General features: G+C 47.0%; 1 protein-coding gene across 1 annotated transcript in view; it reads right to left on the bottom strand.

The window, feature by feature from the left end:
* TGFBR2 (transforming growth factor beta receptor 2) overlaps positions 1–21,496 on the bottom strand; it is an 88,449-nt gene that overhangs the window by 45,401 nt on the left and 21,552 nt on the right. The window contains exons 2-3 of the mRNA XM_043885243.1: positions 7,815–7,983; positions 3,527–3,717 (exon numbers count right to left, since the gene is read on the bottom strand). Of these exons, the coding sequence (XP_043741178.1) occupies positions 3,527–3,717; positions 7,815–7,983 (360 nt within the window). The remainder of the gene's footprint in view (positions 1–3,526; positions 3,718–7,814; positions 7,984–21,496) is intronic.

Below are 21,496 nucleotides of genomic sequence, written 5' to 3'. Positions count from 1 at the left end.
CCAGGGTTCCTCAGGCTACCCAGCAGCTCCCTTGTAGATCCAGTTCAGAACAGCATCTTGTGAAATGCATCCTGAAGGCATTCCTACATGTCTTTAGGCAATAGTATGGTTACAATTCCACAGAAAAAGTAACGTGAACATTATCATGGAAACCAAAGAAATGTTCCTGAAAAGGCACCTCACCGTCTCTACACGGAGCTCCGTGCGGGCACAGTCTGTGGAGTCCACACACACCACACACACACACACAATGACTTCACTATCACAATGGAAAAACACCCCCATTTCATTGGGGAATTCTGTCACACGACAGGACTGAGTCAAGCTTACTTAGCTCATTTCCAAATGACCAGGTTTAAGATCAACTGTATCCTTCTTGGGTTGACTGATTCGTTTGGCAATGTTACCAAAACGTCCATCAACACACGAATGGATAAAGAGGTGGTACACATATACAATCACGTATTGCTCATCCATAGAAAAGAATGAATAATGCCGTTCGCAGCAACCTGGATGGACCTAGGGATGGTCACACTAAGTTAGAAAGAGAAAGACAAATACTGTGTGATATCACATAGATGTGGAATCTAAGATATGGCACAAATGAACCTACCCATGACAGAAACGTGAACACAGGAAGAGACTGGGGGTTGTCAGGGGGAAGGGGTTGGGAGAGGATCGGCGGAGAGGTTGGGATTAGCAGGTGTAAGCTTCTACATACAGAATGGATAAACAACAGGGTCCTACTTACTGTGGAGCACAGAGAACTATATTCAATCTCCTATGATCAGTCGCAAATGAATATAGAAAAAAAAGAACGTGTGTGTGTGGGGGTGGGGTGTATAACTCAGTCACTTTGCTATATAGCAGTAATTATTAATCACACATTATAGGTCAATTATACTTCATTTTTTTTAAAGTTTTCATTCTTTAGTATAAAGAAGAGATAGTAGCAATAAGAGAAATCGATCCCAAAGTGTTCTTTCTAATACCTGATGTTGTAGGTGAGGAAAATATCCCACCATAGAGGAAAGACTTATTTTTAAACATACTCCTTGGAGCATTTTAGAAGACTCTGAAATCACTCAGATATCTGACTCATCAGCTGTGCTGGATTTCTTGAATTGTACAATGAGAAACTGCCTTTATGCTGATTATCTCACCTCACAAGGAAACAAACAGTCTGATAATGAATAAGAGGGAAAACATGAACGTGTGTCCATGATTATCACATGAGTTGAAATACACTGAAAACTGAAGTCATAAACACCTTAAGAGCTTACGGGAGTACACACACACACATATAAAATATATCCAATTTTCAAGCCATTTGTCAACTTTTGTCACCTTCGAATGAAATAAATTATTCCACTGTGGATAAGCCAGTATGCAAAAGGAGAGCAAGGTTTCACAGATGATAGTAAATATGAATGGATATTCCACTATTAGGAATTAATTCTTTTGGCTTAGCCTGGGCCTTCTTTTTAAAGGTGAAGTACTTGGGGAAGGTTAACATGGTAAACCAGGACACCAGGGTTGCCACATTTTAATGTGATTAAATCTAGTTACAGCATCTCTCCTAACTTAAATTATATAAGGAAAAAAAGAAATGGCGTGCTTGTAGGATGAAAAAGTAGGAGAAAGGCTTGATTTTGAAAAGTGTTATGGTAACAAAGTATACATACCTGCCTTTGTACTCTGAGAATTTCACACAGATGGGAAGCTGAACAGGAAGGGAGGGAAACTGGCTAGAGGACACAAAGGGGCGGGTCTGCAGTGCCCAGGGCACCGCAAAGCATGAGACTCATGGTTTCCCATAACTGGCACGCACACGGTAGAAGGGACAGGATGTCAACCCAGCACCTGTGTTCCAAAAGGATTTTTTATTGAATTGGACCTATTGAGGGCTAAAAAACTTTTCCTTATTCTGATTTACAATCCTAATACCAAAAGAATATTATTTTCATTACTGCCTGGAAAAATTAAAAGACATAATCTCCAGTGTTGGAGAAAGTAGATGGAAATTTATATGCTTATGTATCTTTGGGGGCATAAGAACAATTTAATAGCGGTTATCCAAATCTAAAATGTGCATATCTCTGATCTAGAAATTTCATTTCTAGAACTCTGTCTTGCAGAAATATTAGCACAAACGTGTAAGATGTTTTTACTAAGACAGTCAGTGTAGCACTAAATGGAAAACTGGAGATATCTAAAACAATCTATCAACAAGGGAATAGTTAAGTCACTTGTAGAAGATATGCTTATACGAATTCGAGACAACAATTAACAGGTTACAATAGATCTATATATATTATCTTGTTTAGAAAAGGAATAAAAGTGGCTGAGTGAAGAAAAAATATTTCCAGGTAATATTTATGGTATGGTTAACTATTTGCACTGAAAGATGGATGAGTGGGTGCAATGAATGGATGGACAGATAGATGGATAGACAGATGGATGGGTGGGTGAATGCATGGACACAATAACAGATGGGTGGACAGACAGACGGACAGATGAATAGACGGATGGGTGGATGAATAGACAGGTGGATAAGTGGATGGCCGGATGGATGGACAGATGGGTGAGTGGATAGACGGATGGATGGGCAGATGGAGGGAGGGAGGGTAAGTGGGAAAGAGGGAGGGAGAGAGTGGGGGAAGAGGGGAGGGAAGGAAGGCTAATATGGATGAACGGCAGAGACAGGGGTGCATCCCACAGGCCATGAATACAGCTTATCTGCTGGGTTGGGAGTAAGGGAGCAGGTAAAGATACCTCCATTTTAAAGTTGTTATATACTGCTGGACTGTTTGTATATTTGGTAATATACTATATTTGACACATACTACCTTTGTCCTTAAAAATCACTGAACCTTTTTCTACACTGAAGGAAACATGGGTGCCGTCCTTTCACACTGAGACAGATGCTGAGCTTCCCCAATGCACACTGGCATCTTAACATGCTCCCTGTCCTGAATGTGAGCCTTAGCTCCTCATGGCCTCTGCCCCGCAGTTCTCCTCAAACGCAACGAAGGCTAAGTACCCTTTAGACAAATCCGAGGAGTGAGCATGCGCACACAACCACTTGAGCTGACTCAAAGGACGGCTCTTCCTGAATCACACAGCTTCTGCCCACCGCTGGACCAGTCGTTCTCAAACTTGAGCGGCGCCAGGATCACCCGGAGGCCTGTTTAAACGCAGACTGCTGGACGTGCACCCAGAGTTTCCGGTTCCACAGTCAGGGTGGGGCCCGGAACCTGCATTTCTATCAAGTTCTCAGGTGATGCCGCTACTGCCTTTCTAGGCCTTGTGCCTGGAGAACCACGGCTCTGGGTAACACAAACTGTTTCTCAGTGAAGAATCATAATGTAGTTCCCAGGAGCCAGAGTGGATATAGACCGGAGCTGACCCTGTCACCTCTTAAGCCCCTCTTTCCAGCAAGGAAGGGGGCCTGTGAGCCCGCTCCCAGCACCAGCCATGGAAGGCCGTACCTGCACCTGCAGGCTGTTCGGAAGAGAACACTCACCTTCGGAGAAGATGATGTGGTCGTTGCACTCTTCGGAGCTGCAGGAGCACATGAAGAAAGTCTCTCCAGACCCCTTTCTTTCCTTCATAATACACTTTGAAGAAGCAGCATCATCCAGGACAAATCCATGGTAGGCAATCTTGGGGTCGTGACAGACCGTCTCCAGCGTGATGTTCTCATCATTCTTCCTCCTGGGTGCAGAGAAGGCGGGTGAGTGTGACCCGAAGGAGGCGGTCTGGGCCGCGTCAACCTCAGGACATCGTCTCTAAATGGCGCTGCCTCCCATTACTCCCGGCCCCGTCTCTCCCGGCCTGTCTCTCACGGCTCGTCCGGCATCTCCTGCTCTTTCCCACCCAGCCCACTTTTCCCTTTGCTTATCTCAGAGCCCACTTAGGATCATAACATCGGGGATTAACTTCTTGGAAAATGTACACTTGAAGCCTTAATTCACTCATTCAATCATTAGAGGGAGGGCGTGGGGAAAAGGAGATGGCTAGGTCCTCGGGGTGACTCTAAACCTTCCCTCCTGACCGCCCTGTGAGGCTCCCAACACATCCCTAGTTTGTTGGACAGAATCTAGTTAAATTATTCGCAGGGAGTGCGTCTGGCAAAGAGGCTGCGGTTCTGCTCTTTTTGTTTGCTGGGCCCGGGGCTCCATGAGTGAGGGCGCCATCCCAGCCAGCAGCTGGCGGGGTTGGAGACAGAAGAAACTTCTGGATGAAGAACTGCGGTTTCCTGCATGACAGAAAGGGACATGAGGGAAAATACAGAGATATGTGGGAAGGAACTGCAAGGCGTCCTTCCGTGCCAACACCATAAACCGAGTGTCCCTGCACACCGCACACTCGGAGCCCAGCTCAGCAGAGAGCCGGGAGACTCCCCCACAAAGGTGTGCCATCTGCAGCATCACGGATGGCTTTGGGGGAAGTATGCTAAATGAAATAAGACACGGGAAGACAAATACTGTATGATATCGCTTAGATGTGGAATCTAAGAAACACAACAGAACAGTGAATGGAACAAAACTCAAGCAGATTCACAGAGAACAAATCAGGGGGGAGGTGTGGGGGGTTGGGAGGCACAAACTACTGGGTGTAAGATACACTCAAGGGTGGGAATATAGGAGTATTTTCTAATCATCGTAAATGGAGTGTAACCTTTAAAAATTGCATAAAAATTAAAAAATAATTTTGAAAAACACTAAAAAAAATCCTGTCCTTAACTCCCAAGTTATTGGGAGGTCTTGACGAAAACAGTGGCCGTGAAACAAGAGGCTCTCCTTACCCCCACAGGGTGCAGGCTGTGTGCAGAGAACTGAGGGGCTCTCGAGGGGAACACAGGTGGGTGTGCACACAGGCGTGCGCTCATCTGTGTTGGGGGGTCTGTGTTTGATTTGGTAACACAAGGAAGGCACGCCGAGTCCGCCAGGCTCCCAGGGAAGGGCATGGTATCGCTCCTCTGCGAAGCTTCCAGAGGCCCTGGGATGGGACAAGGAAGAAACTGGGAGCCATGAAGAAAAGCCTCTCTAGAGCCCTGAGCCGGTTCTAGGACCGCAGGGACGGGGCTCAACCTCAGTACCTGAGGCAAACAGAAGCACAGTCACGGATGTAGAAGACACATGTGTGTTACCAGGGGGTGGGAGGGAGGGGGTGGCCTGGGGCTGACATGCACGCACGACCACACAACTGACGCTAATAAGGGCCTGCTGAGTAGCACAGGGGACTACTCAACACTCGGCAATGCCTGTACGGAGAAAGACTCTAAAGAAGAGCGGAGATACATATATGGATGTACAGAAACATGTATGGGCTTCCCTGTTAGCTCAGATGGTAAAGGAACTGCCTGCAGCGCGGGAGGCCCGGGTTCAGTCCCTGGGTCGGGAAGATCCCCTGGTGAAGGAAATGGCAACCCACTCCAGTTTTCTTGCCTGTGAAACCCCACGGATGGAGGAAGCTGGCAGGCTACAGTCCATGGGGTCACAAAAAGTCGGACATGACTGAGACTTCATTTCCTTCACTTCACATATATATGTGTATAAAAAAAAAAAAAGGACTTGAGGCTCCGTAAGGCCCTTAAGGGCCTCCTCCACCCACTGCTGTAACAGTGCCCCCTGGACAGGCAGGGCCCACTGTGCAAAACATTTTGGATTCACTGAAGCACAGAAAGGAAAAATACAGGGAAATAAACACTGACTTCTTTGTCCTGCAACTGAAGACATTGTCAATATCCATGACAAAAGAACCACAGTAATCAAATTAATATTGGTTCCAAAATATTTCAATCCTTGAAAAGGACTTAAGCATTTCCCATGGTGAGAGTGAACAACTGGCATTAATTCAACAAGTGAATGAATGGGAAGACTAAAGCAGATCACAGAGAGCAGTCTTCTACTCCCCGCTTGGCTGTTTCTAACAGACTCGAGCCTGCATGTGAGGGCCCTGGCACACAGACCCTGAGGCTGTGAAAGCTCCGTACAGGTGCTCTGGGGCGATGTCCCTTCAGGGAGCAAAGCTGCAGAGAGTGGGCGAGGGGTTTGCAATGAGGTCTCAGCTGCCCTGTGGGCGGCTGGGGGTTGGGAGGGCCCACCAGAGCCATCCCAAGTTCAGGCCATGTGCTCAAGCATCGGGCCCCGGCACCAGCCAGCCCTAGGCAGCTGGTTCCTGGATGCAGGGTGCCTCCAGCTTGGTAAGTGGAGGGGAGCAGCCCTCCCTAGAGGGCGCGGGGTGAGTGCCTCGGTGCTGCGGGGGCAGGGCACAGGAGAGCACCCACACTGGCATGCCCTCTCCTCACCGCTGCGTGTGTCTTTCTGCAGACAGGGAGGAACAACATTCACTGTGTTTACTCTACATCTGAAACACGGAGGGGACAGAGCGGGTCCCCACATGCTCCTACCTTCTGAGATGGCAAAGCATCAGTGCCAGGACTGCGTGGTTCACATTCTACCCCCTGCACTTGGATTAGGGGTAGGGAAACCCCCCCTTAATGAAAAAGTCTGCTTTTGGTGCAGAAGTTAAGTTCTCACCCCCAGTGGCTATGTAAGCAAAGGTGAGCAGAGAACAGACACGGAGGAGGAGCCTGGGGTCGCCCGGTCTGGGGTCTGAAGCTTCCTGCCCTGAACCTGACCGGTGGCCACTCTTCCCCTCTTGACCTTGGTCTGATGCTTCCAGAGAAGGGTGCCTGCCCCCCGGCAGGAAACCACGACTGACAGAGCACCTCAACCGATCCTGAGCACAATCTGTCCGTCCATCCCCTCCCATCACACATGTCCCTCTCCTCGAACACCACCTCTGTCAAACCCTTTTGCAAAAGCAGGGCTCAGGGCGGGACACAGTGCAGCTGGTAGGTAATGGCGAGCCCCCGTGACAGGTCTTGGCTGCGAACATTCCTTCAGCTCTTAAGAGCCAGATTCGTGCCCTGGTGTGCAGGGAAATGTGCCAGGCTCTCAGATCTACTGTCCAGGCTGAGGGCACATGGTCTGGAGGAAGTCTCCAGAGACTCCTGTTCAAAGGAGCAGGCAAAGATAACTGGGTGGATATTCTCATTTGCAAACAGCCAGGAGACACAGAGCTTACTTTAAAAAAAATAGCTGATACATTGAAACCATCCGTATAAGTCTTCAAAATGTTACATTTCATCAACAAATGTACACTTTTTTTTATAAAATGAGGAGTTCCTTACTTATCACTTTTTTAAAAATCTCCGGCTCATACCCCCAATTCATAACACGTGTTAATAACTACGTGCTGATCAAATGATTCCCACTGTGTGTGTGTCTGTGTGTGTACGTAGCAAAAATGAGAGGATGAGGGAGGGAAGAAGAAAGAGAAAGAAAGGGGAAGGGAGGGAGGAGAGAATCTGCTCCCAGAGAAAGATGCGGAGTCTGGCCAGCGGTGGTGTGATGCGTTGGCCAAGGCTTCTGACTAAGGAACGGGTTATGTCCTGAGGCCCTGAGTCGCTTCCCCCGTTTCTGACGAGTGCGTCCCTCTTGCAGCAGCCACCATCCGTCTCCGTGAAACAGGACCGAGTCTGCCTCCGCACGGAGCTCTGGACACCACCGCGCGGTCCCCAGGGGTGTCGGTCAAGTGGCTGGCAAGCAGCAAGTCCCTCTCCTCGACTCAGGGAAGGGGTGTGTGTATATGAAAGTGCAGAGCTGTCTCAAGAAACTGCACCATGTAACTGAGGGAGAGGGTCTGAAGGGGGGAGACGGGACGAGACACGGGACCCCACGTCCCGCGAGTGCGCACTGCCTGTAAGGGGAGGAGGGAGGAGCGTGAAGAGGCACCCTCACCAGACGGCCACGCAGACCTCCTCCGGCTTCTCGCAGATGGCCGTGATGCTGCAGTTGCTCCAGCAGGACTTCTGGTTGTCACAGGTGGACGACCTCACGTCGCAGAACTTACACAGCTGCGCCAGCTTGACGGCGCCGTTGCCGTCAGTGACCATCATGTCACTGTTAACTGCAAAGAGAAGAGAGATGCCACGCGGTGAGCCGACAAAACCAGCTACCAACGGAGTCCTGACACGATGCGATTTCGGATGAGCCTGCGGTCGTTAAGGATGAACGTGGAGAGAGCTGCCCAGCACCTCCTCACCAGAGAAGGCTGGAGTGAAAGCCAGCGAGGGGTGGGGATGGCTGGGGTCGGGGAGGCCTGGCAACTGCTTGCCTTTGTCAGTGGCCATCGTTAGGCACTCCTTTCACCAGAAAGACTCCTGTCACCAGAGACAGACGTCAAGCCGGCCTACCACGCGGTACTGGGTGCTGCTGAATGTACTCTTAAAGGAAATTATAGTTTAGTTGGTGGGTGGACATGAAAACAGACCAGGGCAGGGCAATTCAAAATAGAGGCAGGCACAGAGGATGCGGGAGACCGACGAGAGCCGTCTCCCGACGGGCAGATTGGGGTCACGCGGAGCACAGCTGCCACGTCTGGAAAGGGGGTCAGCCGGCTCAGAGCAGACCCTGGGGAAGAGGGCAGACTTGGCCGCTGCTTTCCTGACCTACACTCGCCAGAGCATCAGGGCCTTCTTGGCAAAAGCCTGGCTCTGACTTCTCCCTGTAAAGTCTGTCTCCTAGACAAACACACACGTGAGTGCCAGCAAGCTCCCCCCCAGGCTCTGCGGCCTGCCCCCTCTCCGCCTCCGCCCTCCCGGCACCACCGGCTGCCGCCCACTCTGCACGCACTCCCCTCGAGGACACCAGGGCCTCTCCCGGGAGAAGCCAGGCTCCCACCTGCCTCAGGTCCGTCCCTTACTCTGGCCTTCGCCTGCCTTCTGGTCACCTTCCTGGTCTCCGTTAAACGTCACCGCGTGGTCCCAAAGCAGCCCACAAGGGAACCAACGCAGGGCTTTGTCTGATCTTCTGCACATTCTCCACCACCCAGTGGCTTCCAATCCACTCCAAACACAAGCGCCACGCGGCTTTCTCTGCCTTCTTCCCACGCTGCTTCTCCAGGGCCAAGAAGAGGGGCTGTCACACGGATGCTATCCAAAAAGGTACTGATGGATGCTGCCTAGCTAATCCATGAAGGAGCAAACACAGAGGTGCACGTCTGGCTCTGGCACCAGGGAGGGAGGGACCAGGCACTCCCCTCACCCCGGGCAGAGTGCTAACAAACAGGAGACTCCTTCACGTTCACCAGTGCCCCGCTGAAGGCAAACTGTCCCTGCAACACACGGCATGCTGAGGCTCTGATGAGGCTTAACACCCTTGCCTCTCTTCTTCCTCTATGAGACCCACTTCCACTGGCAGAGCTGGTAACTGAAGGCGTGAGCTGGGAGACGCAGCCCAGGCCGTCCTCAACAAACGTGAACTCCAAGGCCCTTCTGTGCCAGATGAGAAAAGACAGGGCGCCCGGGCACAGGGGCCCCAGCGCAGCCCGGCCCTCAGGAGGTGGGACGGTGCTTCTCCCAGGCCTGGGCAAGTCCTCCTGGTCCGCCCTGTGTGAAGGGCGCTCCGGCCTGAGGCCAGACACACAGCTCCAGGGCCCTCCCCCGCTGCGCCCTGCCCATGGATTCTAGACTGCCCTCGACATTTTGCCACGCAGCCTTCTGTCGCTTGGGCAAAGCACCTGTTTCCTGGGTCTCTAAAAATAAAAACTTACATAAATTTAAGATTTGCTTTCTTGTGGTACAATAAATATAGAAGCAAAAAAAAAAAAAAAAAGCCCATTCATCCCTCTCAGGCCTCAAGTCCATTTCAGGAAGTGTATTTTGAGGTAACAAACTATTTTGAAATTCTCAATGTCTCCCGGACCAAGAGCTCTAACTAAACTTAGCTAAAAATACAGGCTGCAATGTTCTCTCAATCTTGCGTTCCATTTGGGACTAAGACAACAGGGGGAAAAAAAAGTATATATATATATATATATATACACACACACATACACACACACACACACACACACACACACACACACACACACACACACACACACACACACACACACACACACACACACACTGGTTAGATTTGGATCCATTTGTGAAACAGCTCATTTAACCCTTTGGGCTTCCCTAAAAGACACAGGCAAGGGAAAAAAAAAGCCAGGCCATGTTCTGTTTATTTGATTTTATTTTTTTAATAGTGTAGCTTCAGACAAACATCCATTTTCTGGTTAGAAAGCTTTGTTGCTTTTAAATATAAAATCAAGCCTCTAGGACTTGGAATTCAGCCTTCCAGCTTTTAGGATTTTAGCCTCTATTAGTGGTTATCAACTTTGGGGCCAATGCTGAAATCCATCCATCATTTAGGGTGCTTAACAAATTCATGGAACACTCTACCCCACAGACATGCTGATTTAATTATTCTGGAGGGTGGCCTGGGCACCAGGACTTTTGGAAGCTGCTCAGACAATTCTCACATGCAACCGAGGCTGAGACACTGTGCTGGAATTAGTTGGAAATGACATAACTCGCACAAAGCAAAGCAGCACAAACATGCCCTCCCTGTCCCCAACACACACGCATATAATGCATGTGACAGAGGAGGAAAACACACACCCAGAGCCGCGTGTTCAGCTCTCAGACACACTGCCGACGCAAAGGAGTCCTTCCCTGGGCTGGCAAACCTTTTTCTAGCAAGAAGCTAAGAAATGTGACAACGTGACAGTCAGAAGTGATGGGAGAGCGAAACAATCCCACGTGACTGGCGGTGGAAGCTGCAGCAGCAGCCACTGATGTGTGCACAAGCAGAAGTGCTTCAGATCTGAGGCCTGCAAAACAGTCCACAGGGAAGAGACAGAAAAGTGTCATCCAAAAAAAGAAAGAAAGAAAAAGAGAAGAAGACAGAAGGGCCAGCAGCAGGCTGCAGGGTTAGGGGGCCGGGCCTCGGGGAGATGCCGAGCCTGGCTGCCCAGTGGGGAGGCCAAACACGAGAATTCCACCGGTGAATTCTGGGGGAGAGGCAAAAGGACAACTTGACCCCCGCTTGGAGGCACAGGCCCGTGGAGGGAGGCAGCTTGTGTGCGCCTCACCTGTTTGTCAAGGTGTTCAGTTATCACAGAGCCTCCTAAGTACCGCAAGGAGGCCCCATTTCCCCCCTTTGTTACAGTAAAAGCTACCACTGCTAAGGTGAACGGACTTTCTAGCTTGGCGGCTCTTTTTCTTTTCCAGTTTCAAAGCCTTGACACAGGGCATAGTCTTTGCCTTGCCCTCACCCCCACCAGCCACTCCCTACGAGCTGATCAGGAGGCTCCTGACCTGGACCATTCCACCAGCAATTAACTTCCAACCTTTGCTTAAAGCCAGCATTGTCCTTTGGGAACAGGAGCACTGGTGGGACAGAGAGCTAAGTGCAGGGACACAGCTCTCTTCACACCTTTGTTGGGGGTCACCTAATCTTGATAAAAGATTTCTGCTCTCACTCTGGAGCGAGGGGGTAGAGAGAAATGCATGCAAACTTTGGTTCATCACTTCATTATTCCCTGAAGGGCCGCAGTCCCAGGTGAAGAAACCTAGCCCCACTCCAGAGTCCTCACAGGTCACTGAGAACATGCTGGATAGTTCAAGGCTAATTAGAATGGGAGGCAAGAGCGGTGGTGGGAAGGAGCGGGGGCAGGGGGAGATGGTCATTCACTCCACACACGACTGCCTCTGTGCATTCCAGTCCACGGGAAAAGAATGGCAGCCCACTCTAGTACTCTTCCTGCAGAGCCCCATGCACAGAGGAGCCTGGCGGGCTACAGTCCACGGGGTCGCAAAGAGCCAGACACACTGAGCCAGCATGCAGCGTCCTCCAGAATGAGATCTCTCACCCAGAAAGCCACCCAGCAAAGGAAGTGAGCGAAGGCGGACTCCTTCAGCATATGACGGTCACATGGACTATCACATGTCACTTCTTTTCAAACAGACCCATGAGTAATGGCAAGACCTTCAGTCTTGATCATGTCACCTTCCTCATTTTAGAGCATGTTTTTCCCAAACTTGCTGCCTAGAGACCTTGCTGCCAGGTCTTGAGAATATGAACAAAGTAAATGCCTAGCTGTGTCTATTTCTAGAACAGTACTGTTGTCTTTGAAGGTCAAAGATGAGCAGCCTAATAAGGATTAGATTATTCCATAAAAACATTAAGGATTTTGCATACAAACTGTGACTGCATACCTTTTGGAATGGTGTCTAGCATTAGCTGAACTATTAGGTAAAGTCTCAAAATTCCAGAAATAATCCCAAACATTTGGGCAGAAATGCACTTTGGTAGTTTTGAATTCCTGAATCTATCTACTGTTGTTTTACGACATGTTTTGAAGGCACTTAGAAATTCATTTATTCTACAAACACCTGTGGATGTCTTGCTTTGTGCTATAAATTTCATAGCAAGGATTATTAAAACTGATATAACCAAGTGCAGCATCTCAAAGAATAATCCAAGGCAACTGGCGAACAGAACCACTATGACTCAGAGCAGAGCTCCTCCGATATTAATAAGCACACAAATCCCCTGGGAACACGCTAAACCCACACGGGTGTGTGTACTACGTGTACTGGTTCATGCAATGGCGGGGATGGCTGGTCTGGAATTTCTAGCAGGCTGGCAAGCTGGAAACTCAGGCAGGAATCAGTGTTGCAGTTTTCAGGCAGAATTCCTTCTCCAGGAAACTTCAGTTCTTGCTTGTATATAAGGCCTCCCAACTGACTGGAGGACGCCCAGTCACGTTACTGAGGGTAATCTACTTTTCGGAAGGTCAGCTGATGGTAGCTGTCAATCCTCTACCTTCACATAAGCCCCAGACTCCTGTTTGATTAGAGAACCAGCAGTGACGCCTCCCACCCACTCACAGGTACCCGCCCCCCTCTCAGGTGGGCACTGACCTGTCCTCAGCTGATGCTGAAGCTGCACGTTCACTCTTCGGGCAGTCTTGCGGAGAAGCCAGCTTGTGGCTGGCCATGATTCCCCTGTCTCCACTCATTCTGGATCTAGCAAAACTGAACACTCATTCCTCACCATTTTTCCAGCCACGGTATCCTATGACAGCTCTTCCCATCTGCTCTTCTCTTGAGCCTGGCCCCATAAACGATCGTGGGCCCAGAGGCTCTGATCACCATATGGTCCCGGAATGGAAAGACTTGTTCTCAGCAAGAAGGTTTTCAATTGCAGTTGGCATTTCAGAGTCAGACACGGAGGCAACCGTCTGGCAGCCAGCCACCATGGTCTGCGATGCAGGCAACAGACACCCGGGGCCCCTGAGACCAGTGGGACCAGTCGACTGGCCTGTCACACGCGTTCTCTAGCCCAGAACGAAGCACCGAACAACTGCACAGGACCCTTCCTGATTCATAATGAAAGAGAGACATTCCCCAGTGAGTCAAAGCCTTTGGCCAATTGCTATAAATAAATAAATAAATACACCAAAAAGACACCTTGTAATTAAGCCAAAGATAGTTGAGGAAGATTTTCCTTCCCTGAACATCTGCTGCATACTCAGAACTTCTAACACAAGGCAATACCTTCTTTATTAGTTTTAAAATTGTATTTTAACCCTCATCCCTTAAGTAATGATAAGTATACTGAAAGCAGGAGAGGAGGGGCTTTTCTCCAATGACAGTCCCCCAAGGTCTCTGGGCACCAGGAGCAGTTCTGGAAAAACTACCACAAAGGTAACTGGGAGGCCAGAGTCTGCACGGGAAAGACTCAGACACTGGCCTGAAGGCATCCATGTTTTTCATGCAAATATTTTTTGTAATGATAATACTCCTTAAAGACCCTCCAAGCATGACCTAGTCCATACTCTAAAATCTATTTGAAAAGGCAAGGAGATCATTCCTAGCGGTCAAAAGCCTAGTAAGAAAAGACACATATTTTTCCACATTGAAACTGCCTACCAAATGGTCAACAACCGGGGACTCATCAGGTCTCTGTAATCCTCTCCACACAGAAAGAGACTTAAAACAAACATTAGGTGGGTCCACGCCCTCCTGTGGCTTACGTACTAGATAGAAAGACAAGGCTATCAAATGCAACCAACTTGCTTTCCGAGCAAGCATGAGGTCAGAAAAGGACAAAAAGGTGATACAGGGATAGCCACATTCATGGAGGAGATTATCCTTAAAGGGTGGGTGGTTTTCAGAGGCGTGAGAGGACAGAAAGGCACTCTGACTGGGAGCAGAGCGTAGGCCACGAGAAGCTGAGCAGAGTGGGGAATCCAGATGATCCAGGGGCAGGATCTCTGGAGACAGAGAATTATTCAACAACAATTGCTGTTTTGACAGATGGAGAGGAGAGCCACAGGGATGTCCGAGGTTTACACAGTTCACAGCATGGCTTGACCAAAGCTAGATTTACAAAAGGCAAGGAGAGTGAAGAGGCATAAAAAACATCCCAGTGGAAGCACCACAGGCAACAACAGAAGCTGATTTTCTCTACCTAATCTATTATGAGACTATAGAATAGGACTATTCCATCCTCATTAGGAGGACTGTTGCTGAAGCTGAAGCTTTAGTACTCTGGCCACCTAACGTGAAGAGCCAACTCATTGGAAAACACTCTGATGCTGGGAAAGATGGAAAGCATAAGGAGAAGGGGGCGACAGACGATGAGATGGCTAAACAGCATCACTGGCTCAATGCACCTGAGTTTGAGCAAACTCTGGGAGACAGTGAAGGACAGGGAAGCCTGGAGCACTGCAGTCCACAGGGTCGCAAAGAGTCAGACATGTCTGAGTGGCTGAACAACGACGTTCTAAAAGTGAACTGAAGAAACTCAAGCCTGGTTTAAAAACTTAAAAATCAAGAGCTGGTGAATAAACCACTGAATCTGGACAGTTGCAGGCCCTCTGCCCTCTTAATAAAACTCTAGTCTAATTTCACTGTTATGAAGGTAACTATGAATGCCCTGGAAGGGTGGCAGGGGTATGTGTGTGTGTTTATGTGTATAATTCCCCACCCTCTTTGACTTGTTCAACTGAGGGAACTTAGCTTTGAGGATTTCTTTTCTTTTTATTTTTTTGGCCTTTTTGGCTCATGAGTCTAACACTTCACTATGGGTCTATGGATGGCTTTAAGCCATATAAACATAAATTTGTATTCCCCAGACAAGCAAATTAAGGAATTATGGGATGTTTCAAAGAGATTAATTCCATAGAGTACTTTAAATTGAAAACGTGATTGTGCCTTTGAACTAGGATTTTTAAATTTTGATTTGCAAGGAACTATTAAAGGAGTTATATACATATAAAACTAATAATATATGTTTAATACAAGCTAGAGCTGAGTAGAGTGACAAACATAAAACAGCTGAGTAGGAATTCCACCTGCTTCTTCCCTAATTCACACTCCCCGGCCCCACTAACTCCAAATACCGCCCAAGTAGGCAGGTTCTGTTTTCTTGCTTATCCCTGAACTTCTTGGGTCACCGAGGAATGGAGTACAGTTTGAGTTCTCAAACAAGCTGCTGAATTCGCTTTTTTTTTTCCCCTGATATATGTCCCAGAATCAGGTCACATATCAGGTGACAAAACGCAAACATTTAAAATGACTCTTGCAGATGGAAATATCTGTCTTGTTGCCAGAGGCAGTATTTCAAAATTAGGCACTTCTGCCTGTTCAGAGAGCTGCAACACTTTTAGGTCTCCCAACTTTAACAGAGATCTCATGGATAAAACACTCTTCTGAGAAGGCTAGGCAGAGGTGAGTAGTCTGCAACAAAAAGCACCGTCCAAACTTGCCCATTTTAGTTCATCACTGAGAGAGCTGGTTTTTAACAGCGCATTTATCTGTAGCGCATAAATCACTGCAGAATTTTTGAAATGAGCCAAAACCCAACAGCATGCAGGCACTGGGGCTGAGGAAAAGAAGAAAAAAACACAAAAATGAAGCTACATCAATGCACATGGGATTGATCACTGAGTGAAGAGCAGACTGTGGCACTATTTCACAGACCATCAACATCATAACCATCCTGCTAGGAAGGGCATTAAAGTTGGTCCGTTATAGAAAGTAATAGTAACGGAGAAAACAATTCTCCCTCAGGTGATATGACTTGACAATGGACTGCAGCAACAAGGAAAATAACACAGAGATCATTGAAAATAAAAGATGATTAACTCTTTTAGTGACAGTCAAAACAACATGGTAAATAGTCTGATTAGAAGCCAGATAATGAGCACAGGATTTATGGAGTGTTATCACATTCCAATTCAGCCAAAATCATTTATTACTTAGCAAAAAAATTAGCCAACATAAACAAACATGCATTATTTATCTGCCCTGGAAGAGCCTTCATATTAACCTTTTATGGAAAGGTTGAAAAGAATAGAGCATGGCTCTTTCTGCAAGATGTTTATGATCTGACAGGAAATAAAAAACATGCACAAAATGATTTTTACCAAAAGAACTTTGAAATGGTCTACGCAAAGATATGCTTTTCTATTAAGTTATTTATTTATGAATTAAACAATACTTTAACTCAAAATGCTGAGGCAACTGAAAGCAAAATGCCAGAACTAATACAAAATCCCGGTAGAAAGGGATTTTTTTAAAAGGTAGCAACTATCTGACAATCAGAAAAATAAGTATTTGGGTTAAGCTGTTTGCTTCAACTAAGCAAGGAATTTGGTCTGAGTATCAATTTCCTGTGAGATCTGGCTTTTCATTTCTAAATTTCTGTGGCGATTTTTCCCTGCCTCTCTTTCAAAATGTGCTTCAGTGTCCTGGTGCGTGCCCGGCGCTGGAAAGGTTTTTCAATCACAGTTTTATGAAGTATGTGAAAATAGCGGTCAAAGCAGAAAATTCCCATATTTGTGATCTAGAAAAGGGCTGGAAATACTACTACACTCAGGAGAGATACTCCTTTAGATGGTGAGTCTGGTTCGAGAGGCTGGGTTTCTGGCAACGAAGGTCCCTGGGGCTGGCCCGGGCTGGGAGATGCCACAGCCGAAATCACCGGGTCGGGCGGGAGGTGGGGATGGCCCCCAGATACGGCCTAAGTTCTGTTTCAAATGTGAATCAAGTCTGAAAATGAGGAGATGTCACGTGAAAAGATGGATTTCTAACTGAATTTAAGAAAATAAAAAGATGGGGCAACAGTGGGCCGCCTCACCTCATGTAACTGCCATCTGGAGGGAGGGTCAGCACCCTTGAGGTGGTGCAGAGCATCTGAACCTGTGCCTCCCCCCAGCTGGGGCTCTGCGTCTCCTGCCCCCCTGCCCCACCCTGTGGCCATATAGTATTTTCCATCAGTGAGTATTTATCATGTCCGTTCAATGCTCTCTTCCATTACTAGAGGTTTCACAGGAATGTAAAAATCTGCGATGAACTCTCTACTATGGATATTTCCCAATATGCATTTGCTTTTCTACTCTGGATACTCACATTTCAGTTCAAGGAGAAGTAACATTTTCTACTTTAGAAATCAGATCTATGCGGACTAATACTAATAACAACAATAATTATTTCTATTATCACCATTTACTGGATGCAAGCCAAATGCATAGTCCAGTGCTAAGCTCTGTGATGATTAGTTCATTTACTCATCACAAATGCCATGGAATTTTGTCATCATCATTTTATAGATAGGGAAATTAAGGGTCAAAGAGGTGAATAACTTACAGAAGGTCAATGAGAGACAGTCAAGGAGAGACAAAGCCATGGGTCATATGTAAGCCCTCATCTTTCTTGCTATGAACAATAAAACAGAGATTCCTGCTACAGAGGTCTAAGAGCAAAGGTGTACACTCATTCCGGCCAAAGGCAAAGACCCTGAATGTGGCCAGCTGGAGTTGAGGGGAGCAGGCAGAGGGTGGGAGAGCAGTAAGCTTCTTAGAAGACAGCTTTGGTTCTCTGCAATTGCTTTGCTTATAGTAAGGGCAATTTGGTAAAGTCTAAGACTTTTCAAGACAAAAACGTGAGTGTGAGTTCAGGTTTGGGGGTCAGCCACTTAACTTCTTAGAACCTCCATTTCTTGATCTATGAAATGGTACTTCTTAGGGTCAAGATGAAGAGAAAACAGGCTTGGCATACATGTAAAAACCATCTAGACAGAAGTGTCACACAAGCACTCTGGTGAGAAAAGGAACAGGGCAGGCAATGCTCTCTCTCCATTAAGAAAATTACAGGAAAGGCATGCCAGCAACAAAAATAACTAAGAGTCTGATAGATCTATTCCCAGTTATCAACTGGATGCAGCAGTCTGATGACTTCCAAGAAATCTTTCAGGACATCTGAATGAATAGACAAAATGAAATATAATAACTTTTGTTACTGTGATGCTCCAAAGCTTTCAGAGATAGAATGGAAATAATCATTGTTACCAAAAGGTTCCCAAGAGTGCTTAGGGTCTTTTAACAATCCTTCTAGAAACAAATCACGTGGCTTTAAAATATTGTTCACAACCAGCTTAGATCTGGCAAATAGGTAGTAAGCTGAAGGTTAAATTTTCCAATCCTCTGATGACCTTTGCAAAACATTCAACAAGCCAGAACTGGTCTGCTTTGGCTTTGAGACACCTAGTGTGTTATCTGGCAATGTGCTGATAAAATTAGTGAATTTCAACACTCAGAGACGGGAGGCAAGGAGGCACGTTAAGATTCTGGAATTCTAACATGCTGAAATAAGGTTAACATTTGGCTCTCCTTCTCAAGCAAACAGAACCGGGACACTGAGGTTCACAGCAGACAGAAACCGGAGAACACGGACAACGACCTGGCTAGAGTTGTAAGTGTCTCGCTAAGAGGGGCTCCATGCCATTCAGATATATGGAAAGCACTAGTCCTTAACCTCTTTTCCTTTAGGCCGTTTCATCACGTAAAAACTCACGAGGGGCTGCTGCTCCCCAAATCACACCGGAGAACAGGCGAGACAGGGAGTGGAGAAGGCTCTAGATGACCATGGCCTGGCTCCAGGCTCCCAACCAGTTTACACAGTTCATCCTCTGACCAGTCAAATACTGTGCTGAACACAATAATGTCTTAAGTCCTTTTCATTTTGGAAAATATTCACAGTTCCATCCCCAAAGTCATGAAAGCTGAATAATTCAAACATGTCCCAGCACTGACCTGGCAGCCCTACTTAAATTGCATGAGATGTCATGTTTCCATTTACATGAGAAAAATGCTTCAGGACTATCGTGTTGTTGTATATTCTCTGCAGATGGAGAAATCCACTGTGGGCCACTTCTCAGCACACTGCTGAAGGACCACATCCCCCCTTCATGCGCACAGACACACACCTGATCAGGGCAGCTGACCCGGGCTTCTAAGAACAAAACTAGAGTGACACCCGTGCATCACGAGATTGGAAAGAAGGAAAATGTTGTCAGGTGACAGAGGATCACTTTCCGCTCAGCCCAAAGAGAGGCACTTCCACTAACTATGGGGGATGAGGAGCAAATTCCAATTTAGAACAGAGACTTTTACTGTTAACAGTTGACTCCGGATCCATTTCCCCAGCTCAGTTTGAAACGTAACTAATAACAACAGGCATGGTTACACAAAAATTCTTTTGCTTGTTCAATACCTTGATTATGTGTGACATACAGTTATAAAAGACTGATGTGCCGGTTCTCACTTTACAGATGAGGGAAATGTTTAGGTAACTAACTGAGGCTGGTAGGCAGAGGCTGGCAACTTCATGGGGGCAGGAATGTCACCTGTCTTGTTCCAGGACAGACAGTCTCAGCCCAGGTGAACCACATACTAGGAGCTCTATAAGTCTTGGCTGAGTTAAAGGCTATAATTCAAAATCAAGCTCCTAATACTATGCCATCTGTTTAAGGTTGATTCTCCCCAAAATGCAAATTAAGGAAAAGAAAATACAGTCAATTTTAAGGAAATGAAAGTAAAAAGCACTCTGCGTCTCACTGGTATGTGAACAGGGACCCAATTCTAGAAGAACTTGGCCATGGGCGAGGGAAGGGGAAGTGGGGCACCTTTACTGGACTAAGAGCAGCCAAACAAACCTTGACTTGCTGGCATCCGAGGAGGAAAAGCACGTTCAGGTTCACTTTGGTCTCTAAGATAGCACCACCCATTCTGAAACCCCCCTCTTCATGTCCTTCAAGCAGAGGAAGTGAAACAGAAAAGAAACAAGTTTCAAGCATTGTTAAGTTCAAGAAAGGACAACAAAGGGTAGGAAATTTGAAACAAAATGAGAATCTGCCATTAAACTGGGCAACTTGGCTTGTTTTCTCAAGGCGCAGCTGGATGAGAAAGCGAGGCGGGTCTCTGCCCTTCCCGGGCAACACTCGTGGCTGTCAGGACCTTACTGTTACTTGCAGTAAACAGTGTGAAAGGCTCTGGGGCGGTAAGTAGCTGTGAGCGGCACCATGCTATCTTCCAACAAGTGACAAGTTAAAAGCCCCCCTTCCACCCCTGCAAGTCCTGAGAGCCCCACAGCTGGTGAGAAGAGAAAGCAGCATTTACCTGATGATCTTTGTCAACACGTTGCAGGAGGGTCAAGATAGATCCCAACAGACATTTTACTTTTTAAATTTATTTTATTTAAGTATAGTTGATTTACAAGATTGTGTTAATTTCTGCTGTAAAGCAAAGTGATTCAGTTATACAGAGATACAAATTTTTTAATATTCTTTTCCATAATGGTTTATCACAGGATACTGACTACAGTTAGTTCCCTGTGCTACACTGTAGGGTCTTGTTGATTTTCCATGTTACATATCATAGTTTGCATCTGCTCCGTCTAAACTCCCATCCCACCTCCCCCTTAGCAACCGAAGTCTGATCTCTCAGTCTGGGTCTCACAGATATGAGAGTCATATTTTAGATTTCACATGTAAATGATAGCATATGGTATTTGTCTTTCTCTTTCTGACTTCACTTAGAATGATGATCTCTAGTTGCATCCATGGTGCTACAATGGCATCATTTCGTTGTTTTATGGCTGAATAGTATCTCATTGTATGTACCACATCTTCTTTATCCATCCAACAGTCATTTTAATAAGGAAAAATGAGAACCACAAGGCCCTGGAAGTGCATCTTATCACTTAGTACTAGAATCCAGTGGGCTGCTTCCAATGATGGGAGATGGTGAAGTAACATTCACCACAAGGGCTAAGGGTGGAGTATGCAACTTCAACTTCAAAATGTTGTCAATTACCTTTGACTAGGAAGTCAAGCTACAATACTTTACAGTTCTTCAGAAGAGTTTTTATGCAAGCTCTTGTATGCAGCTGACTTCGGTGTCTTTGAATCTGCACCCAGTCTCATTCATTAAACTAGCTCATGCTGGAGCAAAGGCCAAGGTGTGTAGAAAGCAGCATGGTTCCTAGGAGGCTGAGAGAGCACATTCTACTCCATTTCACAGTTTCTCACCACCTTGGTGGTGCTGGTTTTAGTCGTTAAGTCGTGTCCGATTCCTGCAACCCCATGGACTGGAGCCTGCCAGGCTCCTCTGTCTATGGGATTCTCCAGGCAAGAATACTGGAGTCGGTTGCATTTCCTTCTCTGGGGGATCTTCCTGACCCAGGAATCGAACCCAGGTTTCCTGCCTTGCAGGCAGATTCTTTACTGACTGAGCTACA

The sequence above is a fragment of the Cervus elaphus genome, chromosome 24 (assembly GCF_910594005.1).
Source record: "Cervus elaphus chromosome 24, mCerEla1.1, whole genome shotgun sequence".
Taxonomy (NCBI): domain Eukaryota; kingdom Metazoa; phylum Chordata; class Mammalia; order Artiodactyla; family Cervidae; genus Cervus; species Cervus elaphus.
The sequence above is the reverse complement of the archived record's forward strand: the minus strand, read 5'-3'. Positions and strand labels throughout refer to the sequence as shown.